At 37.6% G+C, this 27,531-nt stretch overlaps 1 protein-coding gene and 1 pseudogene across 3 annotated transcripts in view; both read left to right on the top strand.

The window, feature by feature from the left end:
- Positions 1 to 13,601, top strand: part of LOC311179358 (small ribosomal subunit protein uS8-like) — a 67,324-nt pseudogene extending 53,723 nt beyond the window's left edge. Inside the window, exon 2 of the transcript in view lies at positions 13,497 to 13,601. The product of the transcript in view is annotated as a small ribosomal subunit protein uS8-like (transcript). The remainder of the gene's footprint in view (positions 1 to 13,496) is intronic.
- The window catches only part of PTPRG (protein tyrosine phosphatase receptor type G), a gene marked incomplete at both ends in the record, with an annotated part of 658,283 nt that overhangs the window by 369,086 nt on the left and 261,666 nt on the right, over positions 1 to 27,531 (top strand). For both annotated transcript variants that reach the window (XM_084246972.1, XM_084246971.1), the window contains one exon: positions 18,123 to 18,302. In XM_084246972.1, coding sequence (XP_084103098.1) covers positions 18,123 to 18,302 — 180 coding nt within the window. The remainder of the gene's footprint in view (positions 1 to 18,122; positions 18,303 to 27,531) is intronic.

Raw genomic sequence — 27,531 nt, 5'->3', positions numbered from 1 at the left:
AAGTCAAGACAAGGATTTGTGATAAGTGTCCCCAAGAACTTACCAATTCTACATGAGTATGTCATGGGGGTCAGAACCAGCCCCTGTTCAGAACAGCACCATTCCACACTTGCTGAGAAGTGTTAGGCTGAAGTTACCAGTGATTCTTTTTCTACCCCCAGTCTCAGGAGCATGCTTGCCCATTGGAGTTTAGGACATTTTTGGCAAATGAGGACTTCAGGTCAAGAACAACATGGGAATTAAGTCTCAATATTGACTTAGCAATGTACATACAGCCGGTGGTATCATTGGATTGATTCTCTTGGTCTGTTGCAATTTGCCTCCGAAATGTTACCCAAAATTATGGAGGCACCCTTATTTGACTTACTATATAGCAAATTCAGAATGAACTATTAAATATAGTACTTAAAGTGATGGTTAGAACCATAGTCTCTTAGGGGTCTGTTGATGTGAGTCGGCAAGCTTATAATTAATCTACATGCTTGAATTGTGTGTTATTTTTATCAATTTTTTTCCTTGTGTTTCTAAATTAGGTGTTTTTGGAGGGAGGTTTGGGGAGAAAATGTAATGCTAATAAATGAAAACAACATCGCCTACTAAATTCCCCCTTAAAGAGTGTTCTCACGCTTGACTATTAAGAGGCTGCAAAGAGGGCCTCCCCTGGTGGCTTAGCGGTTGAGCGCTGGGCTGTGAAGCTGCCCGCAGCCTCTGCAGTGCAGGTTCCATCCCCAGCCACTGGCAAGGGTCCCACATGGCGCGCAGACCTCTCCTGCTGAGCCCGCTGCTCCCCTCAGCAGTGTACCTCATCAGTCTGCCTGTTCTGCTCCCCACTCTGGCTCTGGTGAATTCTCTCACCCTCCCGCGCTTCTGACTGTACCCAGTGCTTGTATAAATAAATAAATAAATAAATAAATAAATAAATAAATAAATAAATAAATCTTTAAAAAAAGAAAAAGAGTCTGCAAAGAGAATGTAAGTTGATTACATCACTTTTCCTCTTCTTTGTCCAGAATCTTCTGCAAATGATTATTTTACACTGAGTCTTTGTGTTAGCGGTTTTATCTGCAAGGAAGGAACTTCTAATTTGGTAATTAGTTAGCTTGTTTTTCACAATGATGATCCTCCTGTTTTGGAAATCATTCAACATTTTTTCTGGGATGTGAGCTCTTGAACTAAAAAATTCCAGCTAAGTTCATCAATATGGTAGACAAGAATTGAAATATGCAGCTCTCATTCAGTCAGTAGTTTTAGAATGCCGTAGGAAACATGTGTGTTCCACACAAACTATCGACCATACCTTAAATTTTCTATTACTCTTACTTTTTAATACCTGTTACCAAATAAGACTTTTTCCTAATAATTTGTGGGAAAAATGTGCTTCTTCTCTTTGAGTTCCAGATATTTGGGGGCCTACCATGTAACGGTGAAATTTGTGCTCTACTTTCTTAATGTTTACCTAGAACATAGTCAGAAGTAATTTTTCCTCATGGTATTACTGAGACTTACTAATAACTACTTATTCATAAAAATTTTTTAGAAGATTTATTTATTTATACAAGAACTGGGGTACAGGCCAGATGTGCGGGAGGGTGAGAGGATTCACCAGAGCCAGAGCAGGGAACAGAACAGGCAGACTGACGAAATACTCTGCTGAGGGGAGAAGCGGGCAATGCAGTAGAGGTCTGCATGCCATGTGGGACCCTCGCTGGCCGGCCGGGATCGAACAGGCATTGCAGAGGCTGCAGACAGCTTCATAGCACGTCACTCAACTGCCTGCGCCACCAGGGGAGGCCCCTAATTGTAAAATATTAATAAATAAATAAAATAATCACTAAAAGATTACAGAACCAACACCAGGCAACCATAACTTAAGCCAATTTTTTTTCTTTTTTATGCAAGTGTTTATTGTGATTTTCCACTATTATGCTTCACCACTGTTTTCTTTTGAGTGAGTTGATATTAAAAAATGTCGTTATTGTACATAGAATAGATCTTCTTAGTATGCAAAGGTGTGTGATTTTAATTTTCATGTAATTTTTCCATTGTTTTTTTTTCCTTCCATCTTAGTCTAAGAATATTTATGACATTTGTCTCTCAAATTTAGTATAATTTTGATACATTCTGTCTTTCTATAATTGGCTATCTTTAGCCATTGCTAAAAACAGTTGCTAACTCACTTCTATTTTTCCTTTATCTGCCTACTTAGCTTTGTGCCCTACCTACAAACACATGGTGTTACTGAAAATGTTAATACCTTTGGTGGTACTTTGATCCTGATAATATTTCCTTTGCTCAGGATGAAATGCCACGGTGAAAAACTACCAGCTATTCTCCCAAACCTATAGCCTTGATTGAGAGAGTCTGCCCTTGATGGAGCAGCTTTTTGAACTTAGACATAAATCCTAGTTGAAATGGACCTCCAGATTTGTCTAATAACAGAACTGCTCAGAAGGATCCACCCATTTACATATTACTGTAGTGGGAAATTTGAATGGTGCTTTCTGGGTCCACCTGTCTTGAGTTTGCATCCTGGTGATACTACTCGCTCAATGGTGTGATCTAAATAGCATATAACCTTTCTAGATTACAGTTTCTCACTACAAAATGATGGTAGTATTTTCAGCAGCAAATAAGAAAATCTGACTTTGATCCATGGATGAACCTTGTAATTATTAGCATTAAGAACAGTTTGAAATAGAGAATAAAAACTAAGGGAATTATTTTCTATATTTACCTTCTGATCCTTACATCCCTTATGTATCCCTCCATCCCAGGAATGATAGTGAAGTTTATAATTTACAGTTGTTTTGAAAATTATGTGAAATAATTCTTATAAAGCTCTTAAGTACAGCTTGTGGTTCTTTTCATTGTTCTCACAACATAATTTCTATGACCCAAGTCTTGGAGCTTATGATATGGGTGCTCAGGAATATGGGTTTCATTTTAATGATGTTCTCCAGTGTATAAAGTTTACACTGGTCTTTCAGTCAGTTTTCATTACCATCACTCTTCACCATCAGTGGCGCACCACATCTTACCACTTAAATACTGAAATGAAAGGATATTTCATTTACAAATAAAATTTTCAGTATTTTTTGTAGGATTCTTTTTTTTTTTTAATTATGGTGAGCACTTTCTTTGTTGTCACTATAAATAGATGCCTTCTGTAACTCTTAACAAATGCATTTATTTCTTCCCCATCAAAGATCAATTTAGTTCCTAAAAATATAATACTGATCATAAAGGTTTAGGAAGGTTTTCATCAAACATTTAATTTGGTCACAAATTTTTGTCGGAAAGGAAAATAAGAAAGTTGGCCATTTTTTGCTTTTTCACTGACTTAGTCTTTTTGTATTTCTCTGGATACCTCATTTATTTCATGCAACCCTCATTTATTCAATGCTTGCCCACCAGCTCTGGTGGGTAACAAGGCTGAGGAAATTAAAGTGGATCCTGCCCTCAAAGTACTATGTTCTGATATTCTTCAGAGAGGTTCCTGTTACCCCATTTTAGAGTCTGCAGTGTGTTAAAGACATTACTAGATTTTCAGCTGCATCCCACACATGTATCTGGATTTCAGAGAAATCCTAGTAGGATATCTCTTGACATTGTCAATGCTGAGATTCAGAAATGAAGATTCATGGGAAACCAAACAACTCTACCCAGAGAATTCTGAATAATGTATTATTGTAATGACAGAGAGTTCTGTCTTTGGCCGTGCCTGGCATTTTGTGTTTGGTTTTTGGGGGATTTTTACATAGAAGAACTGGGGTGTAGGCCAAAGGTGTGGGGGTTGAGGGGATTCACCAGAGACAGAGAGGGGAGCAGAAGAGGTGGAAATACACTGCTGAGGAGAGCAGTGGGCCAGACAGAAGAGGTCTGCTGCTTCCGTATGTGGGTTAGCTACCTGGCTGGGAATCGAACTCAGGCCATAGTGGTGACAACTTTGAGATTTAACCCCTAGGCAACTGGGAGGCCCTGGGCTTTTTTTTTAAGTGAACAACTTGACAACAGATATGGATTTACTGCATTTGTGAATGGCATGTTGCTGGGAGATTTAGGTCTGCAATTAGATGAAAAATAAGATTTCCCCAGATCCTGAGAGGCAGGAATAATAGGTGAAAAATAAAATAATATATAATCGAGTAGCAACATGTAGTGGAGCCAAATGCAAGGGTTGTGTAGAATTTGGTTCAAATCCAACATCATGTTGGTATAGCTAGAAAGTGAGTCTCAGTTGCTATTTGCATAATATGTATGCAAATACATAGGGTTTTTATATCGGTTATATAACTAAATAACAGTGATAAATAAAATGACTTCTCATTAATATTGGCTCTTTTTATAGTTGTCTCCTTTTACAGGTAAGATAGAGTATCTGCTTTAATATGGGTCTTATTTAACAATCACATGAAAATGACCCATGCATCTTTTTAGCCCATGTAACTCCATAGTGCATATCTTCTCAACATTGTTTTCTACTGTTACCCTCTCTCAATGAGTCTTTTTGTACATTTTTCCTGTAATTGCTCCCATGAAATTTTAATACCATAGATTGTATGTCTGATTGTGTAATCTATGTATATCTGCCCTTTAAACAAATAGGGCCTCCCTGGTGGCACAGGGGTTAAAGTCTCAGCAATAATCAAGCTATTGTCAGCTACTGAGTTTGATCCCCGGCCAGGGAGCTAACCCACATGGCACAGCAGACCTCACCTGTCTGGCCCACTGCTCCCCTCAGCAGTGTATTTCCATAGATCCACCTGTTCTGCTCTCCACTGTCTCTGGTGAATCCTCTCACCCCCTTCTCCTCTGGCCTATTCCCTAGTTCTTGTATGCATAAAGAAATAAAATAAATCTTTAGAAAATATATTGCATATATTGCAATAAAATACATGTATTGCCCAAGAACAAGCTTTCATGGCACTGGGGCAAATCATGCCATGTACATATGGTGTATGTATCATTAGGTATTATGTCCATGGATATTGTTGTCAGGTCTAGGTCTCAAAAGTGTTTGTTTGGTTAGTATGTGTTTTTGTTTGTTTTGAATCACAGACATGTACTGTATGTATATATTCTCAAAATTTTATCTTCTTTCATCACACTTTTTCTTTAGATTGTCGTTCCAGAGACCACCATTAGCAGTTTAGCAAGTGTCCTCTCAATCTAAGGGTATTTTTGATCACTGATTTTTGATTTGTGTTATTTTTTTTTATGTTATATGATGTAATTCTATAATAATTGCTCTGTAACCAGTTTTATCCCCACTGTATGGTTTCAGATACTTGTTCCTCCATTTCATATTTCCATGAATTAAAAAATTCATCTTTGAAATTTACTAATATACTAAAATGTACTGATGAGGTTCAAATTCAAACATTGTAAAACAGCAAGTTGTGAAAAATCCCCCTCATCCATTAATAGTGTTATCATTTCTTACATATGCTTCCAGGGGGGATTTTATGTACATACAGATATACATATAATTATTTATGATCTCATTTAAAAAATACAGATGGTGTTGTATTATAATAGACATTGTGTCTCTCATATCTTGCAGTTCTTTCCATTTTAGAAAATTCTCTCTTTTGTGCCAGTTCCACACTAATCCTTTGCATTGGTTTGTTATAATTTAGTTAACTAGCACAGTCATTTGGATATTTATCTTGATTTTAATCTTGAATATTCTTAGAGGTGCTGCCATGACTAACCTTTACCTTTCATGAACGCAAGTATACCTGCAGAATTGACACCAGGATCAAAGGCGTATACATTTGTCATTTTAATATTTATTGCCATATTTTCTTTCATAAAGATTGTAACAATCGTTCAGTAGCCATTAATTAAAGTGCTTATTTGAATACATTCTTGCTAATAGTGTATAATCAATCATTTTGATATTTCAAATTTAGTAGGTTCCAGACTCCATCTGTATAAGTTTAATTTGTGTTTCATCATTAATTTGGAACAGCGACTTTTACTCCATCAAGGGGCCATTTGACGCACCTTTTGTTTATGCTCTTTGCCCATGTTTACATGGGACTTTGGCTTACCATTTTCTGAAATCTCTTGTAATCTCTTACCCTTTTTTGAGATGAATCTTTTTGCTAATCATTTATCTTTTGATGTTTCTTATGGTTTTCTCTCTCTCTCTCTCTCTTTTTAAAGATTTAGTTATTTATGCATATAAGAGCTGGTTTACAGGCCAGAGGTGTGGGGGGTGAGAGGACTCATCAGAGACAGAGTAGGAAACAGAACAGGCAGATTGACTGAGGTACACTGCTGAGGGGAGCAGCGGGCAAGTCAGAAGAGTTCTGCTGTTCCATGTGGGTTGCTCCCTGGCCAGCTGGGGCATTGAACTCTTGCTGCAGTGGCTGGGGATAGCTTCCTAAGTTGAGTCTTAACCCCTTGAGCCACCAGGGAGGCCCGCTATGGTGCTCTCTTTAATGCAGAAAATGAAATACTTTTTTAATGTATTTGATTTTATCAGACTTTAGGGTTTTTCATGATATAGAAAAGGCTTTCCCTACTCTAAATTTCTCCACAACTGCTTCTTGAACTTTTATTTATTTATTTTAAATATTTAAATCTTGGGCCATTTAGACTTTATCCCAGAGTAAAATTATCTACTTTTGAAGCACTCTAGAGTATTATGTAATGGATGTAGTGATTGTTTTCTTAGCAAGTTCCTTCTGATAGACATTTACATTATTGCCAATTCTTTCATATTATAAACATTGTTAAAATTTAACATGCCTTCTAGTATACATATGTATTTTCCTCTAGTGGTTAGTGTGAAATACCCTATTCTGGTGTATATATGACCTATTTTACGTTTCTTCATAGAAGCTGTATTTTGCAAACATTTTCTGTAAAGGGACAGATGGTAAATATTTTAGACTTTGTTGTCTCTTGGATAACGCTGGTGTTACAGCCAAAAGCAGTCATAAATGAATGGCTATGTCTATGATCCAATAAAACTTTATTTACAAAAACAGTTGGTGAGCCACATTTAACCCACATGCCATAATTTGCAAACTCCTGTCTTAGAGCATGAGTAAATCTGAAATTCACTCCTTGGTCTGTGACTTAGTATGTGAGAGTAGGTTTCCTAGTTTCTGAACCTCAATTCCTTTATTTCTGTATTAGGAAAATTGTACATACTTGACATGAGTTGTTGAAAGGACCAAAGGAGGTAAGGTGTAGACTATTTTCATCATACTTCTTGGCACATCCCAATGGATAATGTTTACTTCATATTTTATTGATGTCTTTGATTAAGTATCAGTCATTGAATAGCAGGCTGGGGCTATGGTGTCAAAAAATCTGAGCATTGGAAACAAATTATTTTAATGCCACATTTTAAATTACTGCTTTTTCCATTGGCTTCCTACTTCTATGTGACTTTTTACAGCATTGTTCCTAATATCTTTATTTAAGTTTTTTATATTCTGCCCATCGTGGATTTTTTGGTGTTCATATTAAACTTAAACACATTGCATTAAATTTTTGTTTATCTCAATAATTGAATTTTGGTGACTGCTTCTCTCTAATCCACATCCTTGTAAGCAGATATTTCTTTCCTGAATACCTTCTCTGTGTTGCCTGAACAAAATAAATATCTTGAAATCATGGTGCCTATTTTCTTATGGATGATATTCTGCAAAGAGATAGGAAGGAGACTAAAAAAGTAAAACATGAATGGGGTGCTATTTTAGATAGCTAGGTTACCAAGCCTCCTCTGATTAGGTGAAATGGAGTTGTTAATGTTCTTTCTGTAACTGTGACTTCTGCTAAATCCCTCCAGTTTTCTTTGTAGATCCCTTTATTGGAAGTTACTAATCCTATAAATTCATTGAAATAGGGAAGCACATTAGTTAAAGTGATCTATTCACAATGTGACAGAAAGAACCAGAACCCATCATGTTTTGGCTTTATCTCATAAAGGTGGTACTTTTGTCTAGACATTTCCCCAGAAAGCATTTAATAGTTAATATATTTTAGAGCATACATTCCTCCTTTATAGTTGTCACAGGAAGGGTGTTAATCATCCTGTCTACACCCTCTGAAGTGGTTCCCAGTCCCACACACCCCTTCCACACCAGGCCCCTCAGCTGTTGAGTGAGTGCCTCATAAAAAAGTGTTTTTAATTTTTTGTTCTTTTCCTCTCAGCCCTTATGTCAGTGGACTGGTATACAGCCAATTAGCCCTCCCAAATACCAACTCTCCAATTCTGTGTCTGGGAATATTTCCCCTTTCTGGCTTGTGATTGGGATTTCTCATGAGCTGAGCAGCTTATATTCAACACATTGTGAGGGATGATAATGACAATAAGAGTAATGGTGTGAAAAGGACCTCCCATTCAAAAACAGGAAGTCCCAGCCTTATCTAAACCAGAACACAGCTGTCAGTTTTGTTTCTCTGCCTGGTGATGCAGCTCTGTCCTTTGGGAATGAGGCTAGGTCACCTCCACAGTCCTTCCCTACATACATTGCACTGTGGCTGATCTCTGAGGCAGAAGACTTCAGCAAGAGGCAACTGTTCCCATTTAAGACTTTCAGGGATTCTTATCCTGTGACCTGGTGTAACTGAGAGTAGTAAGAATTTACAGGAAGGGACTTCAGAGCTTGCTTTCTCTCCTTTTGTCTAAATGAGATCTATAAGCCCTTATCCAAGTTTATCCCTTCTCTTACAGAGAAAGAGGATAGGAAGGAGAGTCAGGAGATGTTATCCTTGTATATTCCATTCAGCATACATTTCTGATTTTTATCTGTATAATTTGACATTTTCATCATAGTGATGAATGTAGGAAGCATTGAATAATTTAACTGTTGGTCTTTTTAAACCAACATTCTGAGTATAGCTAATATTTTTTAGTCACAAATAAAGAAAAACTATTCAAGCTATTTAAATACAAAGACACTTAAAACTGTTACTGGTGCTTTGGTGGGTGTGATGTGGTAACATCCTTTGAAGAGGTGTGAACCTGCACCCCTAAAATAAACCAATGTTACCTCAGTAAAAAAAAAAATAAATTATAAAAAAATTTAAAAGTCTAAAGATAAAATTTTATATTCAGGAGTGTTTTGAAAACAAGCTCCATGTCTTTTTTTTTTTCCTCCTGATTGTTAATTGTCAAATTTGGCCTCTAGCTAATTACTTCTAGATTATGCATCAGTTCCCTTTCATCCTCTTCAAATTTTGGGAGGAGGGTAGTTCTTCCCTCACTCTGAACAAAAGTAGGAACCTTATTTTGAATAGTTCCTCCCTAAGCCATTCTAACCAGTGAGATCCCATGTACTAATTGGCTTAGTCCTGTGTTAATACTCTTTTTTTGAACTAATTTCTGGTCAAGAGGAATGGGATGAAACTAAAGGCCCAATCCAGTGTGGTGCTATTTCATGACCTAGTTGCTGAGTCATGCCATCTGGAATTTAGGGTTTAGATATGATTCGGAGGTTAGAGATTCTGTAGGGTCTTTGCTTTCCATTAATCTCCCACAAATTTTGAAAGAGCCAACAATAGGTTTGAAATAACCAAAGTTCATTGTGGACCACACAATGCAAGAGAGGTGGCAACTGCCCTGAGCCACACTCTAGGCCTGAGTGATGGGAGCTAGTTTTCTAGGGTTGGTCACCAGGGCAGGGTAGCAGGGAGCCCCGTCATAGTGCATTTTAGGATGGGCTACCCTGGGGCATGCAGGTTGCTGCATGTTTCGTTATATATAGCATATCTCATAGCATTAAGTCTCCATCCCAGGGTGTGCATTTTCGCATGCTGATAGCCATCACTTTTAGGTCAGGTTCTCTGTTACCTATGTCTGATGGGCCATCCATTTTCAGCTGATTCTGGAGCCACCATTGGAAAGCAGGGAGACTCTGTAGGGTGGAGGGTCTGTTTCTCCGCAGTAACTGGCTGTGGTTTTATGGATTTCCTAATAGCCTGGGTCTCAATAACAGGAAGATTAGGTAAGTGAGTGTAGATCCAGGGGATCCTGTAACAGTTCCAGAAGAAAGTATACACAAGCATATTTATTGAGCATTTAGTTTATTGAGCACTATGTATGCGATCTGGATGTAATACTTTTTAAGAATCCTTATCATGTGCTGTGGTGGTTACATTTGGGAATGTATCCAGTCAGGTTGTGTGTTTGTTGAACTCACCAAATATGCCTGTTTGATTCTTCCAGGCATTACAGGAAATATTCTTGTAGAATATAGAACTTTCATGAATTTTACAGATGATCCGATATAATCTTGTAGTTGGTGTGTAAGGAAATGGACTCACTTTAAGGCTTGACCACTGCAACATTCAACTTCACTTTCTGACAGTTAAAACTGGAATGCGAAGAGGAAATTTATAATATAGTTGCCACTATTTACACCTCTGGCACCCCTGACAGACATTGCTAATTGATCTCATCTTTATCAATAATAAATTTTGCAGCCTATGTGTTAAAGATTATTTGCTGTTCTTGAACTGGAGCTCAATTTACTAGTCTCCTTCCTAATGTTCTTTCCATGATGCTATGTGAATGTGTAAGTCTTTGGACTTTTGTTTTTGTTACATTTTATGGGGACTGTTGTAATTCTAAAAGAGAACTGTTCTTTTTCAAATGAGTGTTGATCTCTGGGAGATGTAGTTGAACTGATGGTTGAAAACTTCAGGTCCAGATACAGCCTGCCTATACTTTATAAACACTTAAGGTGGCCTGCGTTGGACAGTAAATGGTGACATTTTTGTTAGTGTCTTTGCTGTATTTTGTAATGATTCCATGTTACATCTACAAGAAGCAAAAGTAAAAATCACCCAACTTTAAAAAATATCAGTTAGAATTTGAACTATTAGTAGTAGAAATTGTGATGGTGTGTTTGAATGAGGGTAGATTCAACTTGAAAGATACACAGCTTTTTAATTGCAGCCGTATCTAAATGTACATGTCACTGACTTTGTTTAGGAAGGACTTCTAGAATCCTCTAGCCTGTGAATAGTGTGCATACTTGCAATGCAGAAAAGCTTTCCTACTGTCATCTCACACACCCATTGGAGACAGTCAATCCTTTGAGCCTTGACTCACTTAGCCTAGGGCCTGTGTTCATTATGCTGGTGTTAGTGGTTATTGGCATCTCCACTCATTGTAGTATACTCATTTTTCAGAGCACTCCAGAGAGACCTGCAGCATCAGCATTAGATTCTTGACCCCCCAATCAGGAGATTTGTGATATTTCACATTTTACCTGGATGCGTTTTAACATTTGGTCTTAAAGTAGAAACCCTGGAAAATTAAATGACTAATGTTGGTATTGAAAAGTGAATAGAGTGGTGCCCATTTCTGGTGTTACAGTGTGGCATTATTTCTGGTATTATGATTAGTTATTGATAGTTACCACTTAAAACACACTGCTGATGTGCAATGGACGAATGAAATTTTTACTCCCAAAATTTAAAACCAAAAAAATTGCCAATCTATTTTTATCATCTAGAAGGTAAATTTGCACTTTTAAACTGGCTTAAAAAATAAGAATTTTCCTATCAACAACATTGAACACAACATGATTTTACATGAACAAAATGAAAACACTGTTTTCCATTTTTCATGTAAACAACAATAAATGCACAAAAGGTAATTAAGCTACTGGTACTGGAGAATGCAAAAGAATTACAAGATAAATCCCCTAAAGCTTTTTAATTAAAAAATGGAATAGTTTAAAGATGTGTTTTAGATTTCAGAGAAAAAGCATTAATTGTAATATTAGATAAAAAATGAATACACATATTTTTGGATTGTTGCTGTTGATTAAAAGTAGACAACAAGATGCAGGGTAATAACCCTGGATTCAGGTAATACTTCTAATATAAATTCCTTGAGGGAGGCATTAATAAGCATATTTGACTAGAAACAGCACATAACATGTGTATTAGTTTTGTTTTTAATTAGATTTAGACAGAATTCATTATTTTTAATGGCTTTTCATTAGTGAATAGAAAACATTATTTGGATATATTATGGTAAAATAAATTCAAGGTGTGTGCTTATTTTCTGTAAAGTACCTCTGTGTATTTAAAGAAACTATTGTTTGGAGCAGAAATCGTAGATATTTGAAATCCCTTGCTGTTAGACAAAAGTGTGGTTTATATGCTTTTAAAGTAGCAAACTTACCTCTCTCAGGTCAGGTATTAATAGTGAAGTTTATTGAACAAGATAGTTTATTTAAAATATAGATAAGTCTTGTAGTTCATCAGTAATGTTTGTTCACACTTGGACTTCTCAACAAATAGTGCTAGAAGCTGGGTGGGGCAGGGGGCGGAGAGACATTCTCAGATTTTGTTTGAACAGGATAACTTAGTTTTGGTTCACAGGGACGCATGTTGACCAAGTTCATTGGATTAAATCTCCCTTAAAGAAACCCTGACCATCAAGGGATCCTGGACGTAAGACCAGAGTCCATATTTGCAGTATTTACTAAGATCTTCAGGTGGAGAACTCTGCCATAAACAGACCAGTTGGAATTAATCTCAGTTGTATGACTTATTCACCCTACTGTAGAAATATGTTTTCTGCTTATTAGTCTACTGAATTGTAGCATCTCAAAATGAGAAAACTACAGTGACTTGTTAATGGTACCCTAAGGAGGTAGAAGTGGGTTCTTAAAATGCACCAATGAGTCATAAATAAAACTAATAATGTTGTTTTCAAACAGTAATTTTTAAAGGTGAATTTCTCCAACCTTATAAGGTTTTTACATGACCCTAAATAATAAACTAACATCCATGAGCTTGTTGTGTTTTTTTAGCCAGTTTTTCTTTTGTTTTACCTTTGATCTGTGCAAATTTCTTTCATGCAAAAAGGATATGACAGCATTTCCAACATTATCTATTAATCAGTGCCCATTTCCTTCATCTGTTAGACTGTAAACCTGCTTCCAAATACATTATAGCATAACCAGTAAAATCTGGATTTTAAAATGTAATCAATCCATTTAACAAAACTTATATTTTAGTTGGCATTTGAGCAGTTTCATGATGTCTTTATCTTATTTGCAGAATAACCACAAAAGAATGGCCCCTTTGACAAGGATCATGAGGAAACAGACATTGGTGGTGTGTTCCAGTAGCTGAACCATAAACTTGATTGAACTCTCAGGTGTTGTCTTACTAATTTCCAGGTTTGGTTCCACCAATCAGTCTAGAAGCTACATTGCAGTTTTTTGGTCTTGAATCCTTAGTCATCTTTGATTTGTCACATTTTCCTTGGTTTTCATGAAATCCATTTGGCATATTTGAGGAATGCCAGTCAAGTATTGCATAGCATGGTCTTCAATTTGGGTTTGGCAGATGTCTTCCTCATGGTTACAATGGGATTATGGGTTTTTAGTATCCCATGGAGGTGATGTGCCTCCTGACCACCTCCCATCATTTCTTAGGTGATGTTAATTAACCTTAACCACTTGGTGATGGCAAGTTGCCATTTTTCTTTCTTTGCTCTTTTCCAGCTATGCTGGATTCAAGCACCACCTCCTGGAGAGGCCATCTCTCTCCTGGTTGTTGTCCTCTGTCCAAGTGGGAAGCTCCTAGATATTGAGGTCCTGGACAACTAAGTCCTGTCCTTATTGAGCAGGGGTCCCTCTTCTCTGCCTTGAATACTGCAAAATCCCTGCATTCCCCTACTTTAGTCTTTGGTTAGCCTACACATTCTTTCCTCCGTAATAGTCAGGTTCTCAAGGCATTGCTTAGTTATATTACACAATAACAATTGAAATAATCATAGCTATCACTACTTATTGAATTTTTTAAAGATTTATTTTATCTGTGCATAAAAGAGGAGGGGTACAGACCAGAGGGGTGTGTGTGGGGGGAATGAGAGGATTCACCAGAGATGGAATGGGGAGCAGAACAGGGGAATTAACTGAAATACACTGCTGAGGGGAGCAGTGGGTGAGACAGGAGAGGTCTGCTGCGCCATGTGGGTTCTCTCCCTGGCAGGGGATTGAACTTGTGCTGCAGTGGCTGCTGATAGCTTCATAGTGCTGATATTTAACTCTTTGTGCCACCAGGGAGGCCCCACTTACTGAATTTTTTTATGATTTGCTACTGTTGTAAATACATTGATTTTCTCATAATCTTTGAAACTGCTCTTGGATGATGATAGCCACTGGTTTCCCCCAATATGCCAATAGGAAGACAAAGCCACAGACAGCCTAAGTTACCCAAGGAAATCCTAAGGGAAGTGGGGTAGCTTTGCCAGCTAGCACTCATTTCTAAGCATTGTGCCAGTACTAAGCAAGTATTGAGTCTGTATTTAAATGAATTGATTAATAAGACTTAATTTTCCTCTTTGATTGACCTTCTTTGACTAGAGAAATCTATTATAGCATAGAAGAAATAAAGAGCCTTTAAAATAATTGTGCTTCATATAAGCATTGCAAAGCAAAAGTCTAACACATTACTTTCTTTTAAAACCATAGTTGCTCCTCGTGGGTTTGTTAAATGAGTACGTGGACCCATCTTGCACATCACACATCTGCAGCTTACTTTACTTTGTTATCATTCAGTTGTTTAACATATTTATGAATAAAAGGGGTCCTTATTTCTGAAGTTGCCATCCTAAAACTTGACACAAGGAGAATAAGGAAGACTTCATAAAAATCAGCAGATAGGAGTATAAAATTAGAAGCAAAATAATGCAGAGAACATGTTGTGGTGTTATTAGAAGACAGAGCTATGCAAATCTTTAATGTTGTCTTGCATCTCATTTGTGTTTTTGGGGACTCTCAGTTGACAAAAATGGTGAAGCAAGTTATTCTTATAGAGTAACCAGTGAGTAGGGAACACAGACATTAAGGAATAAATAATTACCTCAGTGATAAGATAGGCTGAAGGAAATAAAAAAAAACTCATCGCCAGGATCATACACAGTTCCTGTGCATTGCTTACGGAAGGAAGCCTTCCTGACAGGGGCAAATTTACACCAAGATTAAAACCTGGAGCCAGGATTTCAGATCTGTCCATTGAGTTAATAAAACGAAAATATTATTCATCACAGGTTGAGTAACACAAACTTTTAGATCCCTCTGGAACTGACACTTTGGCAGTATGTTTCCTTCAAGATCTCATTCCTACAGGACTCTTGAGTGCATGAATGGGAGCCTATCTGCCCTGTGGTTTCTACCTCTGCCCTCACATGTCCCTTTTTGTGAACATGGCCTGTATATTTGGTTGCCATGTCAGACTTGGTGTGTTGTTCAAAATATGTTCTCCTGTCACCATGCAAATATCCTGCTTGTTCTAGGAAAGAGTCAGTAAGGGGAAACAAAAGTGCAGTTGATTGTTCCTTATTTTAGATGGATGATGTCATACCTCAGAGAGGAAGGCTTCTTGCTGATTTGAGAGTCCCCCCCTCAAACCTAGGTTTTAGTCAACTGTAGATTTTATTTAGTGTTGTGTTTTTTACTTAAAAACATTTATTCAAAGTTCTAAAAATCAAAGCATTCAATACCATGAGACTTGCACAACAGCAAATGATTAATGATATAATTCTCAGTCCTTTATAAAGTGTCTTAACACTGAAGAGATTTATACAGTGTGGAATGGTGATGGTGCTTCAATGTGAGAATAGGTAATCAATACCTGCAAGCTTGGAAAAGTGTTCTTATTTCCTCCACTAATGACATGGTGGTTTTGCAAGGCAAGGGTGTCTGGAGCATGAAGTACTCCAAAGAAAAATTAATTTAAAATCTGAAGTGGAAGATCAGTTTCAATTAAAATTGCACTTGAACGTATATTGGGTGGAAGTGTGAAAGCAAGCCTGTAGTCGGTCGGCTTATATCTTCAGATTGTTACCAGTGAATAAATGAATCCCACTGGTATGAATCCTGATTATATTTTTATAGAGTGCTAAATTATATTTCACCCATGTCTGCAAAGTTATGACAAATAATATAAGTGGCAAGTACTTTTCAGAGCTTGTTTTTTTTTTTTTCCCTACTAGCGGGATAATTACTAGATGTCGATGTGTTTTTACAACTGATGACTTACATTCTTATTTCTCTGGAGTCATATGAGTCTGGATTTATTTTACCCTGCATTTTTTTTGCAATGAATTTGTTTATTGTATTAGTGAATTTCTAAAAGGAATTACACACAACCAAATCCTGAAACATTTGTTTCCATAATTTGAGCATACACAGATCCAGTGGGAGCTGAATGAAATACACATTTTAGTCAGCCATCAAATATATCAACAACCACTTTATTCAATTTTTCAATGAGTTCCTTTGTTATGGAAGAATATTTAAAGAGTGGACAAGATAATTGGAACCACTTATTATGTCCACTTTCTCTACTTTTTTCCTTCAAATGTGTTGATGGAAGATGAAAATGAAGTTTGGCCTGAATATATGCAGAGGCACAGACTGTTCTTTTATGACTCATCACAGTCTTAGGGAATTTGACCAAGAGGTGAAACTGCATGAGTGAAAAGTCCTTGACATTTCTTAATTTAGTCAGAGTCCTACAGTGAAGAAAATGATGGTGTTAACTCTTTTGGAAAGTGTTATGGCACTTGTAAATGCCTTCTAACTGTTTCATCAATCCGGAACATGTTTTTTTCTGATAGTTTATTTTATCTTACTGTTTGGGATAAAGATTAGGGAAAAAGACCAAGGCACAGAGCAAGGCCAAGTCATTTGCCAGATAGAAAGAATATGAATAATTTTTAGGGAGTTATATCAATTGCTCTTGCAATCACGAAGCTTCCATTACACAACCAAGATTTTCTGTTTGTCCTTTTTTTCATGGTACTGCTGTTTATGTATCAGCTGCACACTGAACTAGACAAAGGAGGGTGGGGTGGGGAAAACCATGACAAATGAGTTTCTGATGGTGGGTTTGACACAGGTGTTGCACTTGCCTTATGTAGTCCCTGTGTCCCCCATCATACAAGGATAAGTACAGAGTGCGACATGAAAATGCAAGTTGACGCAGTGTTGGCCTCCTAGTATCGCTTTGACCATCCTCTTCTAATGTGTGAAAAATTTAAAGCTAGAGAGTTTCGTAATACAGGTACATGTATATGCATGTATATACATATACTTCACTTTATTGATTGAGAAATCTGTTTTAATTTCTAAATATTATAAATTCAGACTTTTACTAGAACTAATTCTGAATTAGAGACTTATTCTTTATGGCAAAAGATGTTTCTTTTCAACAGGTTACTTCTGCTTTGTTATGCCAGGAAGGTTAATGGCAGGGTGCTGAAAAATCTCAGTGGCTTGTTATCAACTTAGTAGATATTGCCCCTGGAATATTTCATTTTTGAATAGGTCAAAGGAGCCGTTGAAGTGTTTTCTCTACCTTTGCCTAATTGGCATGTTTTAGAATTATGCTTGATAATTGCATTCTCTTCCTGAATCTCTATGGCATGCATCCCCCCCAAAGTTTTCATTTATGAGTGCTGAGTTCAATCTGGAGGTAATCTATATTCCCATCTCCTATGTAGAGAGTGACTGAGAAGAAGCAAGCACCTTAACACACACGTACACAAAATCTGGACAAACTGAAAAAATTTTTTCAGTTAGCCAAAGGAAAACCCTGCCTCACTGCCTACATTATTTGTAATGATTTTCATCTAGTGTTGCATTCATTGCTTTTGAATTTTTACATTTTTCTTATCTGATTCGCAAAGTCCCAAGAGCTAAGAAGAAAGTTGTGTTTAGTACACTGATGGCAGTAGCAAGACATGCTAAATTGATGAAGGTGTTTTCTTGTGAATAAATGCTGTTTATTTTAGGAAACCTATTTAAAAATTTTTTTAAATGTGAATAACTCTGACAGCCCTTCTGCTCAAATTCCTTAATCTGGTTACACATAGAGTTAGCAAATGTTTGATTACAAATCAAGAAGCAAAACTATCTTAAGTAACATATCTTTTCTTAAATCTTGTTGCCCAGTGAAGACAATGGCTTGGATCCACAATTTTCAATGTACTGACCCCTTTGGAGTGGATATAGGTAGAAAAATGAACCTTGAGAGGTTCAGTGGTCAGCATCCTATGTCTTAATTGTTCCAGCTGTCATTCTTAAACCATGACGATTGAAGTTATTGTTTCCTCCTGACAGGTGCCTATGGTCCTGAGCACTGGGTTACATCGAGTGTGAGCTGTGGAGGCCGTCACCAGTCTCCAATAGACATTTTAGACCAGCATGCACGTATCGGTGAAGAATACCAGGAACTGCAACTTGATGGCTTTGACAATGAGTCTTCTAACAAAACCTGGATGAAAAACACAGGGAAAACAGGTAGGCTGTGTCTTTTTTACCTGATCATGGGACAGTCTTTCTGTATGTCTCTGGTATTTACCATAAGCTTGATGTGATCCTTATAGTGTACACTGCTGGAGAGAACATACAGCTGGGTGAGAACTTTGAAATTACCAGCTGTGTAATTCTGGACAAATTACTTAAACATTCTGTTCCTTAGTTTTTTAAAAATATGATCATTGTAAATAAAACAAATTGTATCAATCTCATAGAGGTGTGAGGATTGAGTGAATCACTGTAAGTAAAACATATAGAATGGATTTTCAAGTTTGTTCTGTTCAATATGGTGGCTACTAGCCACACATACTGTTTCCATTTCAGTTTTAATTAGATGAAATTCTAGCACAATATTAGAATCAGTTGTACTAACTACGTGCCTTTTTGTTTCTTTCCCCAAATTTGTTAGTTTGCCTATTTGCAATGTTTAAAAGCAGAAGAAAGATGCACATTCAAACTTTTTGGGTGAGAGGGAATGATTCTTGACTATTTTCCCTAGCTCTTTGAAGATATAATTAGCATATAGCATTATGCAAGTTTAAGTATAAAACATGATGATTTGGTACACAGATGTATTATGAGAAGATTACCATGAATAGGGTAGTTAACACATGTATCACCTCACACAGTCATCTGTGAGTATCTGTGTGTCTCTCTGTACATATGATAAGAACATTGAAGATGTACTTTCTTAGGAGCTCTGGAATATATAATACCATACTCTTGACTATATTCACCATGTTGTATATGGATCCCTAGAACTTACGCATCTTGTAGCTGGACATATCTTCTCTTTGACGAACAACTCCCCATTAAACCCACCCTCCAGTCTCTGCTTCAGTGACTTTACATTTTTCATATTCCACATATAAATGAGGTCATTTAGTACATTTCTCTGCCTGACTTATTTCACTGAGCATAATGCCCTCAAATTTCATCTATGTTGTTGCAAGTGGCAGTTTCTTTCTTTTTAATGTATGAGTCATATTTCATTTGTGTGTATGTGTATGTAACATTTTTTTATGCATTCATCCATTGACATTTAGTTTGTATCCATGTCTTGGCAATTATGAAAAATGCTGCAGTGAACATGGGGGTACACTATCTTATGAGGTAATGATTTAAAGTCCTTAGGATATATACCCAGAAATAATATTGCTAGTTCATATAATAGTTCTATTTTTGTTTATTTTTTTGTTTGTTTGTTTTGTTTGTTTTTTTAAAGATTTATTTATTTATTTATACAAGTACTGGGTACAGCCAGAAGCACAGGAGGGTGAGAGAATACACCAGTGCCAGAGCGGGGAACAGAATAGGCAGAAGGACCAAAGTACACTGCTGAGGGGAGCAGCGGGCGCTGCAGGAGAGGTCTGCGCACCATGTGGGACCCTCACTGGTGGCCAGGGATCGACCCGGCGCTGCAGAGGCTCTAGGCAGCTTCGCAGCCCAGCGCTCAACCGCTGCGCCACCAGGGGAGGCCCTCTATTTTTGTTTTTTGAGGAACCTCCATATTTTTGAATAATGCTATACCAGCTTACATACCATCAACTGTACAGTAGGGTTCCCTTCTCTTCCCTTTTCATCCTTGTCTTTCTGATAGTAGACACAAGGGTTATTTGATTTGTCATTGTATTTTGGTTTGCATTTTCCAGATGATGAGTGGTGTGGAACATCTTACCATGTGCCTGCTAGCTCTTTATCTTTTTTGGAAAAATGTCTGTTATCTTTTACCCAATTTTTAATTCAATTATTTGTTGCTATCAAGTTGTATGAGTTCTTTATATATCTTTAATATAACCCCTTATTAGATATATGGTTTACAGATAGTCTTCCATCCAATAGGTGCTGCTACCATTTCAGGCAGCCCAGATGGAAAATATTCTACAGTTGCAGAAAGTTCTCTTGGACATTGCTGTGTCAAATAAGCAAAGGAAGTAAAACTCTTATCTTCCTTGAGATTTTGTTTTGTTATTATTTCTTATTATTATATTAGAGTGTGAATGAATACCATCTTATCCCATCTAGTCAACACTCTCCTGCTTCCTTTTACCCACCTCATTTGTCATTTGGGATTTGTGAATATGAAGTATCACATTTTCCCCATTGCTTATACAAACAACTGCTTCCATTTAGTCCTTATTGCACTATTAGTTCTAGATTGTCCGCAGAAATAGCAGAGAATTCTTGCTGTATACAATTATCTGATCAGAAAATAAACACCAGCCTGTTATATTTTAACTGTCTAGTGCTGACTGGGTTTTTATTGTGCTAAAGACATTTTTCTTATCTAATTTTTGAGCTCTTTTAACCCACTAAAATTTTCATTCCTTACTTTTTTTTTTAAAGATTTATTTATTTATGCATATAAGAACTGGGGTATAGGCCAGAGATGTGGGGGGGATGAGAGGATTCACCAAAGACAGAGTGGGAAACAGAACAGGCACATTGACTGAAATTACTGCTGAGGGGAGCAGCAGGTGAGACAGGAGAGGTCTGCTGTGCCATGTGGGTCACTTCCCTAGCTGGAGATCAAACTTGTGCTGTAGTGGCTGCGCATAGCTTCATAGTGCTGTGCTTAACCCCTTGCGCCTCCAGGGATGCCCCCATTCCTTACTTTTTGAAATGATCCCTTCGTAACCAAGAATGTCACTATAAACCACTCTTGGTAATACCTATCAGGAGCTTGTCTGCCTAGAGCCCTCATGCTGGGTTAAAATGACTTTACCATCAGCCCTTTGATCTCATTCATACATGGGTCACTGAGTTGCCTTTTCCTTTTAACCTAATTGGCCATTTTCTTTCTCCAAACGAACATTTGTCTGAGATTATTCATGGCTGATTGCTTTGGCTTGGTCTTATTTGTTCATAGAACTGCTTCCTATTCACTCAGCTCATGATTTCCATCTTGGAGCTCTTTTTCATAATATCACACTCCTTCTTGCCTTACAGCAGGCTACACTCTCCTTTTGAGTAGCTGCTTAGGAAAAACTCATGTACCATTAATGTTACTTGTACACATCTTTTTCCCTTCCACCTCACTCCTCCCTTAATGTATGTGTTTATTGTTATAATTCATAATTACTCTAGTAGTGGTCCTGTTTCATATTTTAAGTGTGTGTGTCTTTTGGAGAACAGAAATGGAAATATTTGAGTATAGACTATCTGAATGTGGCAGATGGGATTTTTGCCACAGTGGGTGTAATGAGATCTTGGAGCTAAGTGCCACCTCAGTGCCACATTCCGGAAGCCTGCCAAAGGCAATTCACTGGGCTCTCTGATAGGGTTTTCTACTTGACTTGCAACGGTTGACAGCCTTCTACAAAGATAACATGTTTCAGTGACAGCTTTCAGCTTGGTATCTCCAATGACAGGTTTTAGACGAGTGTGGGGTTCACTCAAGGCAAGTTGAATCATGACCTTGGTCTTCCAGAAGCTGATTATCCATCTCTGTCACTCTGCTGCCTTTCTAAAGTGATCTACCACTTGTTGCACATCTGTGAGTTGCATGGACCTGATTTTAGAGCACAACCACCCAAACATGAACACATCTGTCTCAGAAATTTCAAGAAGCACAGCTCTCTGAGAAGCAGAAATAATCCTCACTACTTCTCCAACAGTACTTATTACTGCAAAATTCATGGCATCATAATCGTTAGCCAATGCATAAATAATCTATCAGATTGGTTTTTGAACAGTGACAATCATTTATATGCAATTTTAAACAACAACATAGAATTGTTTTTCTGTTCTATTTAAAGAGCCTCAATTTATGGTGGTTTAGAAACTTGGTGTAGAAATCAACCTGTGATTTTTTTTTTTTTGTAAGTACAAACCTAGAAACTTATTTCATTCTGTAATTCTTAAATGCAAAATGAGTTCATAAATTTTCTAGAGCTTTGGAGAAATGAAGTTTCAATTATTTTGTGTATTTTTCATAGATCATATAAATTCAGTTGAACAATAATAGTACATTACAGTCAGTGTTGGGTGCTATGCGTGTCTAAATTAAAGGCAGGGTTGATAATATCCACAGTGAATAGTATTGAAAGGCAACCTGGATAATATCAATTTAAAAGAAAATGCCTATCTTTATACGATGTTTTGCAAGATGTTACCATTTGAGGAAACTGAAATAACATTTGGGGAACACATGACCTCTCTTTTCTTTCTTACAACTGCATGTGAATCTACAAGTATCAGAAAAATTTACAAAACCCATATATCAAACCGAAGGAAGCCATATGGTCTTTGTTACAGTTGTTCATTTTCTATCCAACTTGCATGCCTAGATAAAGGGAAACTTTAATTTTTAAGCAACACATATTTTTCTTTAAAATTCTCTTTTTGAATTTTGTACTTCTTGAAAATAAATTTAGGAGGGAGTATTTTTTTTCTGGTGGAAATCTGTGGCTCACATCTCTAAAATAGACCATTTTTTGGATATTAAAACATACATATAGAAAGTTAATATTTAAAGTGGCCTATTGCATACAGACAGTAACTTTCCCATAAAACAGTTTTAATGTTCATATCTGTCTTAACCCTCTGAGAGTGCTATATATCCAATCCAGCATAATCAATAGAGCGACTTGGTTATACCATAGCCCACTTCTCGAAAGTTGTCTAAAATATCTTTACAAGACAGATAGCATCTCTCTATTTCTTCCTGAGGAGCCATAACTGTCTATTGTGCCAGTTCTCATTTGATTTCATCTTAAGTTATTTCCCTTTCTTTCATTTTTGTAGAATGAAAAGATAATGCATTCATCAAGAGCATTTCAAGATAATCTTGCTGTTCCTAGCATTAGCGTCTAGCTAAATGATCAGAATTTAAGACTAGATGGTGCTTCTGATGTATGTTAATAAGCCAGGGTCTTCTATGAATTTTAAGTATTTGGAGGACATCTTGATTTTTTTTTTTCCTTTACTTTCTCTTCACCCCACAGCAGGATAAAAATTAAATGTGTTCACCATAATGCCTATCACTTCAATTTTCCCACTTCGTATTGATTTACTAATTTTTTTTTCTTTGCCTCCATTATTTCCTGTTTGTCTGCATTTCCCACAATACCTGACATAGATGGGTCCAAGAAATAGTGGTTATATTTTAAAAAGTAGATCAAGGCCTAACTGGTGGCACAAGGGGTTAAGACACAACCTATGAAGCTATCCGCAGCCACTGCAGCATGAGTTCGATCCCCGGCCAGGGAGCTACCCACATGGCGCAGCAGACCTCTCCTAACTCTCCCTCTGCTTCCCTCAGCAGTGTATTTCAGTCAATCTGTCTGTTCTGTTCCCCACTCTGTCTCTGGTGAATCCTCTCACCCCTCCACATCTCTGGCCTGTACCCCAGTTCTTATATGCATAAATAAATCTTTAAAAACAATTCAAAGTAGATCAATGATGATGTAACTGGGTTTCAATAAGTATGTCTGGATCTATGTCCTACTATGTTGCTGAACCCAGAAAGTTTATACCAGATTTATTTATTTTTGTATTTTTTTAATTTTTCTTTCTATTTATATATTTTTTATATCATTGTTCATTTTTAAACAATATTTGCTCCCCCTGCCTTTCAGGTGTAGTCCCCATAGAATTTCCTCCCCCAGTGCACCCGTGCACCATCACCACAGTCCCCTGTGCTCCTCAGTCCCTCGCTCTGATCCCTCTCCCTCCTCCTCCCCTGCAGGATATCTCTGATTTATAATTGTCTGTTTGTTTTGTTGTGTTTTGTATTGTTTTTATTTTTCCCATAATGTCTTATTTAGTTCTCTTATAAGTGAAAACATTTTTCTTTTTCCTTCTGACTTTTTTCACTGAGCATAATTCCTTCTAGCTCCATCCACTTTGCTGGGAATGACATCAGTTTATCTTTTTTTGATTGCTGAATAATATTCCATTGTGTGCATATACCACATCTTCTTGATCCAATCATCTATTTTTGGGCATTTGGGTTGTTTCCAGGTTTTAGCTATTATCAGTAGTGCTGCAATAAACATAGGGGTCCAGGTGTTCTTTCGAATCAATGTTTTTTTGTCCTTTGGTTAGATCCCTAGGAGTGGAATTGCTGAGTCATATGGTAGCTCCATTTTCAGTAGACTGAGGAACCACCAGACAACTTTCCATAGTGGTTGGACCTGTTTGTACTCCCACCATCAATATAAGGGAGTTCCTTTTCCACCACATCATCTCCAACATGTTGTTGCCAGTTTTTTTTGATATGTGCCATTTTTATTGTGTACCAGATTTTAAAGGCTATTGCAATTCACAGTAGTTTACCTGGCCCTTGGACCTTTTACAGTAGGCTGTCACCATAAGGACCCACAGTCTTAAATTAAAAAGAAAAAAAGAATGACCACCTTGCACATTGGTATAACGAGAAGAATGAACTCTCGACCACCTCAGTCATTTCCATGTGCTCCTTACCTGTGTGAGCATGTGACTGAGGATTTGGCTCTACTGCTGTGATAGCCCACAGCATAAGGGTCAAGCCAGATGCCCTGTGATCTGTTGGCCACTACAGTTACTGATTGCAGTGCTTGAACATTGTAGCTAATGGCTGCTCCGAGATGCCCTGAAGAATCATTCTGTCCCAAGGTAGGTGAGAAGCCAAGGGAGCTTTACTGCCAGTAGATGGCCATCACGGTGCCTTATTGGGCTCTCAATGGCCGTCATCACGATGCTGATCTCCTTTCAAACTCATGGACTTGAATGCTTCGCCCTGACTGAGGATGTGATTCCTCAGTGTTAGCAGGTTGCCCGGGTATAACATGCATGGAGAGGCCTTTAGCTCTCTCGAGATTGATAAGGAAGGTTCTAGGATGTTGTGTGTGTGTGTCTTTTATCATTCTGTGTGGATTTTTCTTTCTTTCCTGCTTCTGTCCATGTATTTCTATATTTGTTCTTGAGCTGCTGCTTTAATTTGCTGTTTCATTCTCGCCCTTCTTCCTGAGTTACTTATAGCTGGCCACAGAGAAAGACCAAAGTTTTCAAAGTATTCTGCTTAGTGCATTTTCAAAGCTGAGGTTTGGATTTAACAGTGATTTAACCTCAGTATGTTCTCATCTCAGTAACACCTATATTCTACTACATTGGTGGGAAAAGCCTGGACAACTGAAATACATACTTGTCCAAGTATATGTTTTGGGAATTTACAGATTCACCTGATAACAAACTCATTATGTTTTTGTTTTTTTTTTAAATTCCATCATCCTCCACTCCCACCTCAATTCTTAGTTCCCGTTGCTGTGTGTAAATGTGGACACTGAAAGTCGACCAGTGTGGGGTCCTCATTCCTGGATCATATCTTCTTTTTAGCTCTGCATTTTGTTTGTCACTAATGAATTGGTCATTTTGCCCAGGAAGAGGCTGCGCCAAGCTTTCTGATTAAAAGCATACTATTAGCCAAGTAGACAGATGTTCAGAAACATCTGGGTGTTCAGCACCATTTACATTGGTATGCCCAACCTGACTTTGTAATACTCTGGGGTATCTCTAGTTAGTTCAAGGTTGCCCCAAAAAGAAAATTTAAGTTTTATTTAAAAAGATTCATTCTTTTGTGGTTTTGTTGAGTATGCTTTGTCTTCACTTTTTACATTTTCCCATTTCCAAAGTCCAAGGTCTTGGGTTCTTTGTTCTTTCATCCTATTACTTGAAACCTAGTCTGGTGTGAACCCTATAATTCAAGTCAGGGCTCTTTTGCTGGGTACCTTTTTGGATAAACCCAGTGCAAACTCTGTTTCATATCTACTAAGCTCTACCTTTGTGTTTTTTTTTTTTTTTTCACTTATCCCCCACAGCCCCAGCCCCTGTGTGAAGGGGGTAGAAACCAGTTTTTGGGTAGCGGGAAGTCTATTTTGCCATTTATATAATGCTAAACCCAGTAGTATTTTACATTTTGGGGCTTCATAAATTTTGAATTTTGTGGGTCATGTTTGAAGTCTGCTTTTCTCTTTTACAGTGCAGAGCCCTCTACTAGACTCTCATCTGTCATATCATGTGGTTAAAGTGTCAGCTATTCCACTTTGTTCACCTTGCAGGATAACCCTGATTTCACATCTCTTGGTATCTAAAGTTGCCCATATTCCGTATATTTAGACTTTCTTACTGCCGTATCTTACTGCAGTAACCTAACTGTTGTTTCTACCTGCCAGGTTTGCTTTCCTCCAAGAGGAATGTTCTCATTCTCAACCAGATCAAGGATTTCCCATTTTTATTGTGGATAAAGACAGACTGGACACTGTCCCGGCTTCATTCTCTATCCTTTAGAACACACCTTGTTTTCCAGATACCAATCGCTGCTACCACAGGGCATTTGCATGAGCTTCTTTTCACGTGCTGTGCTCCCCTCTTGTCAGCCCTTTCACTCAGCCTTGAACCCTGAGCTGAAGTGATTCCCATTCAGTCATTGCTTGCCTCTCTTCTCCTCTTTTCCGGGTTTACGTGCTCCCCTGTTACCATTTTATCCCCATTGCAAGGTTGCTTCTGTTGTTGGTTTGGTTGCTGAGGCCTGTCTTTCTCTCCAGCCATATGTTCGTTGAGGGTAGGGGCAGTATCTGATGTACATGCTTTCCTTCATTAATACCTTGAAGTCAGTGGAAGTTTAAGACCAGAGATCCTACGTCTTTATGTCTTGACTTCCAGACCCAGCATTTCCCTTTTTTACCAGGGGCTCCAAAACATTCCTTAGTTGGCACTGATATTGTGGGTGGCCTGAGGGGACTTACCAATTAGACACAATAAAGCTATGCTTTTCCTACCTTGTAGTGTTAAATGGTGGAGGCATGCATAATCAGTGGCCAGTTTTCCTTCCCATCCACCTTTATTTAACTCTTGGCACCCACTGCAGGTTACTCAGAATTTGGTGTGAGTATTTTACTTTTGCCCAACATTATACAGACATTGTTGAGTTTAATTTATAAAAGGTTAGTGAATGTCCTTCGAAGAATGCTTTGGGTTCCAGGCATTCCCTTCAAACTCAGGATGTGAATTTCACATCATGGAGTAACCTGACTCCTACCTGCCTCTGCTCCCATGCACAAACTGGATCATCTTTACATTTGGGAGGCTGGGGGCAGCAGATGGGAAGATTCTGTGAAGGCTGTGGATCCTCTTCCCTAGGAGAATAACCTTTATACACAACACTTCTATGAAGCCATATTTTTTTATAATGTCAAGTCTGAATTGTCCATGTGATCTCACATCACACTGT

This window comes from Talpa europaea (genome assembly GCF_964194135.1).
Source record: "Talpa europaea genome assembly, chromosome: 11".
Lineage (NCBI taxonomy): Eukaryota > Metazoa > Chordata > Mammalia > Eulipotyphla > Talpidae > Talpa > Talpa europaea.
This window is presented reverse-complemented; position numbering and strand designations above follow the sequence as displayed.